Source organism: Paramisgurnus dabryanus, chromosome 21 (assembly GCF_030506205.2).
Source record: "Paramisgurnus dabryanus chromosome 21, PD_genome_1.1, whole genome shotgun sequence".
NCBI lineage: Eukaryota > Metazoa > Chordata > Actinopteri > Cypriniformes > Cobitidae > Paramisgurnus > Paramisgurnus dabryanus.
Genome location: NC_133357.1, coordinates 697,360 through 711,814, shown reverse-complemented (window position 1 = coordinate 711,814; position 14,455 = coordinate 697,360). Strand labels below are relative to the sequence as shown.

General features: G+C 37.2%; 1 protein-coding gene across 1 annotated transcript in view; it reads left to right on the top strand.

Annotated features, from left to right (window-relative positions):
• plxna2 (plexin A2) overlaps positions 1-14,455 on the top strand; it is a 246,623-nt gene that overhangs the window by 165,463 nt on the left and 66,705 nt on the right. The window contains exons 14-16 of the mRNA XM_065285403.2: positions 3,436-3,553; positions 9,479-9,615; positions 10,396-10,563. Of these exons, the coding sequence (XP_065141475.1) occupies positions 3,436-3,553; positions 9,479-9,615; positions 10,396-10,563 (423 nt within the window). The remainder of the gene's footprint in view (positions 1-3,435; positions 3,554-9,478; positions 9,616-10,395; positions 10,564-14,455) is intronic.

Genomic DNA, 14,455 nt, shown 5'->3' with positions numbered 1-14,455 from the left:
CTTAACAAAGGCAGAAAAAAACACTTTTGTATGAAAGGCTGGTTGTCAACGGTGACCAGGGCTCTCTTCTGTAGCAGACATGAGTCCTAATTAGAGTTGAGACAGACCCGTGTTGGTCTATGCCTGTCGAAGGTCCCAGTCTTCAACATCTGTTTGTGTTTACTCTGCTAATTGTATTGTTAACCCTGTTTGCTTTCGACTTTAGTAAACGTACTTACACCATCATTAATATCAGACAAGAAATATGGCCAATGGAGCAAAAACTTTTTGTAGCAACTGGTGATCTTTTGTGTATTTGCTTACAGTATGCTACGCTTTTTTTTGCTGGGGCATGCAGAAAAAAATGCACAGAGACAGGTTTGTCTGCAATGTTAAAATTTATAACACCTGGAAGTACTTTTTAAACAAAAGAACAGCTGGTCTTCGCAAATTCAAGCCTTTGGTTTTGAGGCGAGCAACAATGTTGAGTCTGTTGTGATGCTCATATGAACAAGGCAATGTTTTATAGCATCAGAGAGCAACAGTGTTTAGATTTTTTAAAGAAATTTCCTATGAATAACTTATATGTTGATTAAAACAATCATTATTATCCACTAGAAACGTGCAGGCAGCAGTTTAACTCTTTCCCTGACAGCTTTTTTTTTTTATTTGCCAGCCAGCGCCAGGATTTTTACAAAAGTTTCATGCTTTTTTCTTTAAATATATAAACATACAATATATCAAATGAAAGACCCTATGCTTTCAAAATACCAAATTTTGAGCAAAAAGCTGAGATTTTTGCATTTTTATAAATTACATTTATTACACAGTTTTACTGATTTTGAATCAGTGGATGCTTCAGTGTTTTATAAGTTGGGTAAGAGTGCCACCTAGTGTATAATAGCGGAAATATGCATTGTCATTGGCAGGGAAGCGTTTTTTCTTAATTGACGAGATAACTCCTCAATGGCGGGGAAAGAGTTAACAAAATACAGTGTGGTTTTGCAATGTGCTTAATGCAATATGGGGGTCATCTTGACTTGAACTCCAGAATTCAGTTTTTGTAAGGTATAAAAATAGCCCGCAGAGTGTGTTCAGGTGCATCATGTCCCCACTATGCCTTTCTCTGACGCGTAGGGGGTACAGACAGAGAGAGTGGAAATGTGCTGTAATTGAAACGCGCGGCATGCTGCCGGCTGTAGGAGGCAGATTTGTCAGCTCTTCTCTTCTGACAGCGGTTTAATCCGAGTGGGAGTGGATTCATTTGTATGGAGCGGTGGAGGGGTGTCAGAAGGAAATCAAGAGTGAACCATGGGATAGGAGGTGCAAACAGAAGCCCTAAGAGTTCTGCTTGGCACATTTTTATAGAAAAGTTGTGACCATTACATGTTTGCCTTTACATTATTGGACAGTGGAACCACTTCATGTGACTAATCAGTAAATCCACTTTTTAAAGTCCTCCAAATATGAACATGGAAAACAGTAGGCTACGTGGTGAAAGGGCATTAGTATAATGCTGTTTTTATAATTGCTATTTTTTATGTCTCATTCGGATATTTGACAGTGTCTTTAAAATCCAGGCTAAAGTCTCATAATCTAATGATGAGATTAGGAGCATCAAAGTTTTATTTCATTGATTTTACATTGACATAATTATTTTGACATTTTATTACATTTTTATTTACTTTACATTGGATGATTTTATGTAAAAAAAACCTGTAAATTACTTAAATAATGAGTTTTCAAAGGTTGTTTCACATACATAAAAACAACCTTTTTTACTAGTTTACTACTTAAAACACCAAAGCAACACCAAATTTTTTACCTGAAAATAACGTTTCCAAAAAAGTTTCAGTCGTTCATCCACTCGAAACAGGGTGAACGGCACTTTCACATTCGCTTTGCAGCCCTCTATCGGCCAAAACCGCACTAAAGAAGTTTCCAACCGTCGGGTCGCTGTCCTGTAGTTTGAGTGAAAACTACAAAAACTTGCTTTACGGCAGACTTACAATCCAATCAGAGCGAGTTTTGCTGCAGTAGGCTAAATTATTTTAACGACAGTGGTAATGGACAATTCCGCTTCCAACCTGTAGGGGGAGCAAAGAGCAAAAACTCTTTAGTGTTGCTTTAAAGATGCCTTATGCAGGGTTCACACCAGACGCGGTAGAGGCGACAAGCGTGATTTACATTTCAAGTCAATGCATAGACAAGAATAGGCCTCCTGCGGCACGATATGCGCGGTGTGGATGGCGTGTTCCACGTGAATTAAGCATTGCCGCGGGGAAATGCGCAAGTTGAAAAATCTGAACTTTGGCGGATTTCCGCGCCACTTTAACCAATCATGACTTTGCTGTACTAGTGACGTGATTACAGGAAGCAAGCAGAGTCTCAGCGGATTTGCAGAAGCCCCTCCCATGACGCGAATTTCCACGTGAATGTCTCGAATGACTAGAATTTCATTCGCAATTAAAGCAAGTAAACTCAAAATGTGCAAGCGTCCAACTACGCACTTATAGCGCTTTTTTGCCGCCTCTACCACGGCTGGTGTGAATGCACCATTACACATAGAATGATGTAGTAACAGCATCAACCAGCAGGGGTGCACAACCAATACTTGATTCCCTGCACCATGCAGCAATATTGTGTTCTTGTAGGTCAGTCGATCTTGACCTAACACACATACTGCTAAAAATGTATACCTTGTAAGTGCATAACTGCCAAATGCATAAATGTAAATGCAATTATGATTGAGAACTCAAACTTTAATTGCCACAAAAATACTTAAAGAGTATAATGTATAGGGAGCCCATCTTAGATTGCTGTCTGCTGTTTGCTTCAGACTCGCCGCAGGGAGCCGTATCACGCCTACCATCAAGCAGACTCTAAAAGTCGTTAACAGCAAACACAAAATATGATCAAACATCAATGTCGCTTTTGTATTATATCCATTTGAGAGCCATTCATGTTTTGATTATGTCATTTGATCTGGCCACCCGTCTGTGAAATCGATACCCGATCAGTTCGTACGATGTAACAACTGATCGGATTGCATAGTAAAGTTGTATCGATCTTTGCGGGCGCTTCAGTCTGATTCACAACCCTGCATTCTGCAGCCGGTCATGCTTATCAAAGCTGTGTTTACGGGGTAGAGAACATATGGGTCTGATGCTCCAAAAGTCTGCCACGTCTGTACATCACCGACTCCCCTAGGCGGTCTTGTCAATTCAGCTAATGGAATGTGTGCACTAAAGCAATCAAGCAACCAAAGCAAAATTTACATTCAGATCAAGGGGAAATCAATGGAGAGACATATAGTCGCATACTGATCACTCAGTAGGAGTGGAGAATACTTTCAATGCTTTGATTTCTTAATCCGGAGTCACTTCAGAAGCGTGACTTTTCGTAACCGATCGTAAACGTAACTTAACGTTATTGTTTGGTTTTTTTCTTTCTCAGGATCGTGTGCGAGATGGACGCAGCACCTGATGGTAGTAAACCAGGCCCGGTCCATTTGTGTGTAGGAGAGTGCAAACCGGAACTGCAGACTCGCTCTTCTCAGCTGTATTCATTTGTGGTAAGGCCTTAAACCCAGCTGGGTCTCTGTATAATGCAATGTGGTTATGGTGAAGCCGGTCAGTGTTTTGGTTTTATTAAAATGGGCTTTATTCGGTCCACTGAAGAGAACTCACGGGTCACAGTGATGTTACGCCTTTGGACAGGGGAACTTTGCTGAGGTGGCTTTGTTCTCCAAAGCGCTTTAACAGCGAAATGTCAAATCAGAGGAAGTGACTCAAAGCTGAACACACTTTAGCTGTCCAAAGAGCTTCAATTCACTACAAGTGTCCATATCTTTTAGTGCTCATCCATTTAAACGAAATCCTGGCCAGGACGTGTCCGGGGAAAATGGCACGTATGGTCAGCCTACAATAGTGGTATTTATGTACTGTGGTGTTTATGTGGTACTGCAATGTACTTTAACAGACAATCTGGTATATCAGAATGTCCTGAGGCTGGGATTAAGCGTATTTGAAGTATTTTGCTTTTCATATCCGAATTCGGAATATACAAATATGAAACTGGTTTAGTTCAAAATCGATTTTAACTAACAAAAAAAAAGAGTAACATGGAAATTTAGTGCAACCACAATTGCGAAAATTAACCATGGTTTTACTACAGTTAAACCAAAAGACCATGGTTACTGTAGTAAAACCATGGTTACCACAAAATAACCATGGTTTTAAAAACCATAAGGTTACTGTAGTATAACAATTGTTTTGCTAATAGTAATCAATACACCAAATGAAAACATGGTTACTATACTTTTACAACAAAAAACATGTTTAATTTACAGTACCATGCATTCTTTATATATCATTCCTTGCCAGCCTTTTTTTTAAGTTGCCTGCCAGCATTCTTTGTGATTTTCACAAAATGCCTTCCAGGAAAATGTTTTTATATATATTTATTGCATTTTTTATTTTTTACAACAAATGTAAGTATGAAAGCATATAAACTCATGCCACTCTATTTACCCACCCTCCCCTCCAACCCAACTTACCCCGGCGGTCTCTTTAAGATGGGGTACATAATAACCAGAAAGGTTACAAAGAAAACGAATTCAAAGGAAAATTAAAGCACTTAAAAAAAATAATAATAGTAATAATCATGAAAAAAGGAAAATATTATTTTATAAATAGATAAACATAAAATATATTAAAAATATATTTTAAACAAACAAACAAATAAAAAAAGTTTCATCCTATCTTCATTCGTTCATCTCAAATATGGGTAGGTTTCTTCAAAAATACAAAATAAAAAAAAAAAGCTGAAATAATTGCATTTTTGTAAAATACTTTTGTTAGAAATCAGATTCAGAGCGATGATCAAAACATACATGGAGTTTACAATGTTGTTAAAATAGCTGATGCTTCAGTTTTTCTGAATTGGGTATGAGTGCCACCTACTGGATAGTAGCGGAATTAAAGATTACCATAAAAACTCATCAGTGAAGCGTCATTGGCAGGGAGTAGACTAGATAACTCGTCAATGGCGGGGAAAGAGTAAATTTACATATAAAAAGATTTTTTAGCAAAGTCCTCTAAGTGCACAGAAGAAGAATTGAATAAATAACAACACACGTATGTGACGGTGCAAGAGTTTTATAATCGGCTTATCGAATATATTGGGATATCGACTTAATATTTGTGCATTTTATCCTTTTTTCAGTAATGAGTGAATGAAGAAGGTTTTGCAAGACAGTCAAATTATTTAAATGCCAGAAAAAAATTTAAAGTGACATTTGTAAATATATTGTTGAATAATGGTAGTCTACCCGCATTCACGAACATACAAAAAGTGCTAGACATGTAAACATCTCAGTCTCATAGAAATTCCTCTTTTAGAAAGCCAAATAGCTGCAAAACCACTTGTTTAAAATCCCCCAACCTAATAGAGCTATCTGAGAGAGGTTTTTAGGAAGCTTCTAAGCCTTTACAGACCCAAACAAAAACAAAAAAATTTTTGTCTACGTGTCACATAACAGAACAAGGATAAATACCCCGTTTAATCACTCTATGTCACCTTTAAATTACTGAATAATAACCTTTTCATTACTATTAAAGTGAAATTACTGAAGCTAAACATAAGAGCCTGATAAAAAAACGCTAATTTACAAGAAAACTTGTCAGTGGCACTTATAGGGTTTTGCATCTGAGCTCTCATATACAGTATAATATTTATTTATATATTGAAAATTAGTGTAAGGATTTTGGTTTGAATCTCTTTAGCGGGAAGCATATAGAAATGTCATTCAGAAATCACTCCACTCTGTTTTCTGTCTAACTTAGCATTTTATAGACTAATGGTGCTATTTAGTCTTAGTATTTTAAAGCAGTAGTCTCTTAAAGAATGGCATTATTTACACATCTATTTAGCCAGACATTAAAAGAAAGCAAGTTTATTGAACTAATGCACTCATCAGGCTTGGGCTACACGCTATAAAAGCTTGCTAATTTACAGATTGCCGTTGCGTTTATCATTATTACTGGAAAGACAGCGGCCCGGCCTTCTGCGTTAAGTAGCGAAGCTGTCTTCAGTATAATAGAACTTGCTCGCAGTTATTAAAATATTGAGTGATTATAAACGAGAAGCAGCAGGGGGGGCGTGCATTGAGCACGGAGACAACGAAAGCCATTAACCGAATCAAAGCCAGCATGGTTGCCGTGTTGTCTGCTGCAGAGGGGGACCTGTGGGAGCTCTGTCGCACCTGTCCCAAACACCCAACCTCCAGCCTGTGGTTAATAGATATTCAGAAGCAGCATTCAAACAGACATGCACGCATAGACAGACAATTATCTATGGCACAACAATTAACAGCCTTTACTAATTCGATTATGTGCCACTTTCTGTATGCATGCATGTTTATTTGTTTGCATAGGCATATCAAATATAAAAACGCTGCTGTCTTATCTCGAATATTCAAGTGTTGTCAGACAACACAGAGTCCCAGAGTGGCCTGCCGGTTGTGTAACAATAAGAGGCGGAAATTGGTGCTAATACATTTTTAGTCTTTGCACGTGTGAAGGTGGCTGGCAGCCATTAAATGTTTATTCCTAAGACACAGAGCTGTCTGTTTTTATTTTTCCGTCTGCTATTTTCAGCCCCCCTGTACGGTAAACAGGAGGGGGGGGGTTTGCGGAGAACTAGAGAATTTATGTACCGTGTTTTAAAAGCCTTCTATTTGTCCTCATACATGCTTTTCATGAGCTCGCATCACTCAGACTGAACTGGAAATGGCATTTCTTTGTAGCTTTTAGTCTTTGTTGTAAGCCGAGCTGAAGACAGAGACTTTTGAAGGACGGTTGTTATTTACAGATGTGACTTTCTACGGTGGAACAGCCACCCACATCTATGCCGATTCAATATGTGCTTTTCTTTAGCCGAGAGTGATGTTGATGTGCATTCGTAAGTTGTAGTTAAAGGTGCAGTAGACAGTAGACTCTTAAAAGTAAAGTTTATAGAAGGGTTATTCACAGCAATGCCATTGACTTCAAAGGTTCTTTGGAGAACAAAAATGGTTCTTCTATGGCATTGCCAATAGGGGAACCATACAGAATAAATTAACAAAATGATAATCATCATACCGTACTGTCCCAAATTTAATTTATAAGACAACCCCAATTTTCAAAGTGTACCTTTTGAAAAAAAAACTTTTTATTTGCCTTTTATAAAGAAAATACTTTTCATAAGTCAAAGAAGACCAGATTGGTTCCCAAATTCTTTAATATTTTTCATATGGCACACTGTACCATATATAACTTGTAATCCATTAAGATTTAATAAGAAATTTATCTCATCTCATTGTGAAAAAAACATGTAATAGGGTGATTCTCACGAAAACTTGGTTTTAAAAATGTCAAGCATGAAAATGTAAAAATTGCTTAAATTTACTTTTTTCCCACCAGACATTGAAAAACAAAGTCTGGAGTAAATGGGAACATTAATTTAAACACTTTTACTTATCATTTAACACTTTTTGTAACATAATAAAAAAAATTAGTCCTAAAAAATCTCATTACCGCAACAGTCAGAAAACATCAACACTGACATATTTTCAAAATGACATGACAAACCTTAAAGAACATCATTTGGAGATTCTGCACATGCATTTAAAATCAAAGTATTATGCTTCTATTAATTAAATTAACATTTAATAAGCATCTGTTGCGGTAATGATAATCAAAATGTCGTGTAAGCATTCTGACAAGACAATATTTCAAATTAACTGTAAAAAAATGATCTTACCTGGTAGCCATCTTGAAGTAACTGGTCCATGTGCTTGGTCACTCAAAATCAAACTTTATTAAAATTCTGTATGTGTGCTTAAACTGTTCTCAAAAAGTGTTGCGAAGGATGAGAACATCAGGCATGGACACATCATTTTCCTAATTTTTCTTCATTATTATTATACATGAATATTCAGTAAATATTTTTTCTGTCATCTAAAGTAGTCTAGCAAAACATCCATTTATTTTATTTTTCTAAATATTTTTGTGTTAATTTGATTAAATTACAACATAACGCATGTTCAAACACAGCCGGACACATTGCGGTAATGAGAATTTCAGCAGAAAATGAGAGAAAATTGACAAATTATAAATTCTTATGTTGAAATCACACATTGTGCAAGGTAGAATACAGTATTGTGTTAATTCTGATGCTTTTTAATATTACTATATTACACATTTTATAGCTAAAATCATTAGTGCCGTGGTGTTTCAATGGTTTCGTGAGAATCACCCAGTATTAATATTTCATTTACAGTAAAAATCTTCCTTACTGTAAACGAGTATAATTTATCAGGTTGCTTTAAACCAGGTGAATATGTTTATTTGGCGCCACCTGCAGATCTTTGCTGGTATACAGTGAGATTGACATTTAACTTTCTTGAGCCGATTATAAGATTATATTATTTCCGTAAAAAAGGTTTTATATTCAAAACAATAGAGCTGGGGAATCTGACATCACCAACGAAATGCAACGCAATGCATTCTGGGAGTTTATGCTACGGAAGTAATGGTGGTTGCTGTGCACACTCGAGAAGTTGGTGCTAACGAATTCATTTTACAGACTAAAAAGATGTCCAAAATGACGAACTCTTGTGTAGTTCATTGTCATGACAGCAGTCACGATCGCGTGGGAAAAAATTCCGCTTTTTCAGCTTTCCCACTTGGAAACAGCACAATGGCATGAAGACTTCCGAGTTTACCAAACGGCGTCACATGGCATGAGTTGCATCAGTAAGACGACTAAACATAACCTTTAACTGGATTTCTATAAAAAACTAGTAAACCTTTTTGTTGTGTTTGTTGTCAGTTATTTGGGCTTTTGAATTTCCGTAACTGCGTACTAGACTAGCGTCTGTTTGCTTGTGCGCAGCATAAAACATGGCGAATCCTTCCCACAATGCATTGCAATGCAATTCACCAGGACGTTGATTCATTAGCTCTATACCGTAATCCAAATCCAAGCTACAGCCACAACAATATAGCATATTGTGTGAAAAGGTTTGCATAATATAAATTAAATGGGACATATCATGAAAATATGAATTTTCCATGGGCTACAATTGGGCTCCGGTGCTTCTATCAACCTAGAAAATTTGAAAAAGTGAAAAAGATCAACCCAGTAACCATTCTCTACAAGCATGTGAAAAATAGCTCATTGAAATTTGGCTCCCCTTGTGATGTCAGAAGGGGATAATACCGCCCCTTAATCTGCACTATTCAACCAGACACTGCCATTTAGTGCAGAGATTAACTCATGTGCATTTAATAGCCACGCCCAAAAAGCGGCTTATTTTTGCTCACACCTACAAAGTGGAAATTTTAACATGTTATTATAAATTATCTATAGGGTATTTTGAGCTAAAACTTCACATATGTACTCTTGAGACACCAAAGATATATAAAATGACTCTCTCTTTCTCCCTCTTTCACAGATGCCCTCTATCACAGGGGTGTCCCCCAGCCGGGGTCCCGAGTCTGGTGGAACTAAAGTCACTATAATGGGAGAGAATCTGGGGGCTGGCAGCAGTGTCACTGTACTATTCGGGAACCAGACCTGCGAATTTTATGAGTAAGAATTGCTATTTGTTGAACTCATTGCATTGTGAAATACATTATACTTACTTCAACCTCTCTTATTTATCAGTATCTCTTGCTCTACTGTAAATATTTTAGTGAATACATACAGCAGAGTAAGCTTTGTGTTCCTCTAGATCAGCGGTTCCAAACTGGGGCATTTTGAGTACTCTGTGTTGATTGGCTTATTAAAATCAATTATAATTGACTACAAGTGTCAACATTTAATGAATCGCCTGATTAATCGGCTCATAACAGTCAATTAACTGATTGTGTTAACATTCATTTTATAGTAATAAAGTCTTTTAATGTATCGTTGTTGGTGTTTTTCAGCTAGCAAACAGTCAGGTTATTTAGATTCATTAGCTGAAAGGAGTAATCTGGGTAATTGTAATGAAATATGATTTTATTTCATGCTTTACAGTATCGCCCGCTTTACAGTACCACCACGTACAGTATTACATCGCATGTATTGTGATACCATACGTATCGTAAGATTCTTGTCAATCCACAGCCCTTATAGTTGGTGGTTTTCCCAGATTTAGGACGTTTGGTGGTCCACAGTCTTGTTTCGACTGCTGAAGTGCACACGAAAAAGTTCAAGAACCGGACACAACGAATTCTTCTTTTCTACCTAAATAATAAACCTCCCACGAGCACTCTTCATATCTTTTCCCTCTTATCATGCTAAGCTATGCCAAAAGTGTTCGCACCGGACCGAGAGATCAGCTGAATGGATTCCAAAATTGTAAAAATCAATTTTTTTCCCCCACAGGAGAACAATGACAGAAATCGTGTGTTACTCCGCCCCCTCTCTGACAGGGGTGGGGCCTGTTCAGATCAGTGTGAGCGTGGATCGTGCCCAGGTCAAAGAGAGCTTGACCTTTGAGTATATAGATGATCCCACCGTTCAACGCATCGAACCAGAATGGAGCATTGCCAGGTAAGTGTGCTCGCACTACATACAGTACTGTATGACCAACTGTTGAGTGCAAAGATAAAACTGTACTTACGGTGTATGTTCGAGGTAAATTTACTACTGCTAAATCCCAAAGATATTTTAGGCAAACACTTTTATGATTCTAGCCTGACAGAGCTACAGTCGTTTAAATGAATGTCAGACAAGATACATTACTGCGGGAAATAAATCATATTTACTGAATGCGGGTCAGCAGCTTTGTTCAAGGCTGCGGGTGGTTGAGACGTTCATGAAAATAAATAGATGGCTGACTTGAGTTCAATAGATTCTTGGCATTAAAGTTTAATATGGCCATGTCAAGGTGACCATATAGATGCTTTTCTGAAAAGACAGAAAAAACGTACGGTTAACAAAGTGTGTCCGATCTGAGACCTGACGAGAAACTAATAGTTCTCGCTGCTGTTTTCTTTACACTGGTTAAAGGATCCTAACTCCCATAATTCTTTGCACAACCTACCGTATAGGGGCGGTTTCCCAGACAGGGATTAGACTAGTTCTAGACTAAAATAAATGTAAGAGCTGTCCAAACTGAAAACAACCTGCACTGACATATCTTAAAATACATCAGTGCCCTTTGTTTTCCCTCCAAATGCACACAAGTAATTTTTAGTAAGGCATGTTTGTTAAAACAAGTTATTTTTCCTAATTAAACTAGGGCCTAGTCCTGGTTTAAGCTAATCCCTGTCCGGGAAACCACCCGATAGAGTCCACAGAAACATATGTCATGCAATATTTAAGTTTACAATATTTAACTCTATCCCTTCCAGTATTTAAAAAAAAAGTTGCCAGCACCAGTATTTTTTATGATTCACTTAACTTTTTATGATTTTCACAAAAGTTTAATGCCTTCCAGAAAATGTTCTTCTTAAAATATACCCTCTGCTTTCAAACAAAAACTTTCATCCTACCTCCATTTGTTCTCTTTTAATCACCTCTCAAATATGGGTAGGTTTCTTCAAAAATACCACATTTTGAGAAAAAAGCTGAGATAATTGCGTTTTTGTGAAGGACTTTTGATAGGGATCCGACATACACATAGTTTGAACTATTTGACCTAAGGGTTCGCGTTCATATTTTATAAGTTGGGTAAGACCACCCCCTTGTCGATAATAGCGGAAACTTGGATTGCCGGAAAAACTCGTCATTGCCAGGGAAGCATTTTCTCTTAAATCTCTGGTCTAAGGGATTTTTAGGGCCCTGGAGAAGTTTTTACCTGCACTGACATTTGTGCTTTTTTCAGTTGCTTAAAAACATAATCATGACAAAAGTCTCATAACACTGTGTTCAGCACAAACTGGGCTACAATATTATATGAGCAACATGTATGTACATGTTTGTATTTTTCGTCTTCCTCTTCTTATACAGTTAACAACGAATGACAATAATTGTTTTGGATTACACTTGCATCATTTTAAAGTAGACATTCGAAGCATTATGTAGAGATCTGTCTTTTTCTGACGCGTTTCTGAAAGGAGTTCACTGAGGGAGAGAGAACTGAACGTGCATCATGTTTATTTTCTTAATTTGGCAAAAAAACATTTTGTTTTTATTGGGAGTGGACACAAAAAAACTTGACATTTTAACGTTTTAAATGATGCATAAATCATATCTGTATGTCCAAAATCAGAAGAGTAATCTAAGTCTCTGTGGAGAGATTGAAAAAACAAAGAGTTTGCGGCGCCCGTGCCGCACGCGACCCCAGAGAGTTAATTGACGAGTTAACTTGTCATTGGCGAGGAAAGAGTTAAGCACACTCTAAAAATGTTGGGTTATTTTCAATCCAGACTTGGGTCAAAAAGGGATGATCCCAGCCTCTTGGGTTGTAATTTAACCTTTGCCGGGGTGTTTTCAACTTATAATGCTGTTTTTTTACGCATTGTTGGGTCAAACCAAAACATTTTTGAGTTAATTTAACGAGTGGGCTTGTTCCTTTTTCACCCAATCATGGGTTGAAAATAGCCCAGCACTTTTAGATTGTAACAGCATGGAGATTAGGGTCCACAAATATGAGATCACTACATTGAGATCATGCATTTTTCTTCTGACCTATACTGTGTGTTTTCTATATAAATGTTTTTTTTTATTTACCTTTCCGAGAAAAGTAAGAGATTTTTATTCAAATTTGCTTCAATAGTGTTCTCCATGTAGTTTCTGTAAGTACATCTAAAGTGATTTTTAAGTGGTTAATGCTACAGAATTGGTCTGATTATGCAGAGCTTTAACATATTCATGCCTAAGTGCTGAACACAATTATATACAGTCATAGTCAAAAACACAGAGACATAATGCTTGGATAATTTTTTTTTTTTAAAGCTGAATAGAGTACATCCAGAAAGAAGCTGTCTGTCTTCCAAAATCAAAGAGAAGGGAAACTGTATGTTTAATTTATAGATATCTTTGATTTAGTGTTTGGCATATATGAGGACATTTTGAGCCATTTTTCTGAAATTCAAGTCGAGAGCGCTACGCGACACACTCGCATAAGATGCACCAGGCAAATGAAATGCTCAGCGGTAAGCAGCTATAACACCTACAGCGGGAGATTCTCGCCCTTTTACTCTCCAAAGCTTTTGTTGTACTTCATCCAACCCCGGACATTCCCGGAATGCTAAACAGGGATCAATCCTGACAATTTACCTTTAGTGATTTCAAAGACAAGTCTTGTATGTTTGATTAAATCCACTGAAACCAGTTTAAAGCATCTTTAATCGCTCTTGCGTTTTATCTTCTATGCACGGTTTAACAAAGGAAAAAAATTTGGGGCAATCTTGATGTGAAAATGAGCTGCCTCTGTATAAAACTTGCAAAGGTAGTCTGGAGTTTTTGCATTCAACCTGTAAACATTCAAAATTTGATAAAAAAATTATCAAAAGTGGTCCCTAGCTGTCACTGGGGCGGTGCTCTTTCAAAAAAAGTACACCTTTGCACCCAAAGAGGTCATATTAGTACATCAAATGTACATATTTGGTACCACAAAGTGCATATCTTAACCTCAAAGGTACTGGTACCAAATGTATTTATATATGTACCTAAATGTGTACATAGGACCTGTTTTAAGGGTGCTACCCCAGTGAAAGCTTGGGACCATTTGTGACCAGTCACGGAAAGTAGGGACACAAGTCGGATCTGGGCATTTTGAGTTATTCACAGATTCTGAAAGTGCAGTTTCTAAGCTTTCCAACGATGGGTGACACATGGAAATCTGATAAGATTTGGAGAAGTTGTGGCCATTTGAATATAGGAACTCAGAAATACTCAAACCGAGAAAATCGAGACGAAAGGGACTCTTCTTTTCAGCTGGGGGAGACAATAGGGCTCATTTACATCTCATTTAGCTAAGCCATGCCCCCTGTAAAACCCTTTTTGAGATGTTCTAGCATCATATGTAGTATTTTATGACCAAATGACAACCCGCAAAAATAAACATGACTCTTTTACCTTTGTGGGGATCACAAGTCGAATCCAGTCTGTTTCATATTATCCAATGACCATATTTGTCCACAAATGCGTATAGTCCGTGAAATATAGATTGTTTACATCAGATTTCGCATGAATGTCTGGTAATACAATATAATATATAATCTGAAGACTATTTAAATCGTAACATGTAAGGGTATATGAGCTTACACTTAAACACGTTAAACACATGAACCCGCCTTCAAAGTTTGTATTTAAAATAGGGAAGTAGTATAATAGATCATCCAAACAGCGCCATCGAAAACGTGACATCCTTTAGAGAGATTACCAATGGCTCACTCGTTCCTCCATCAGCCAATGACTTCATGGAAAATATTGATAGACAAAACATGTAGCCAATTATATGAAGAATACAACTATATCTGTGTAACTTCTGTGT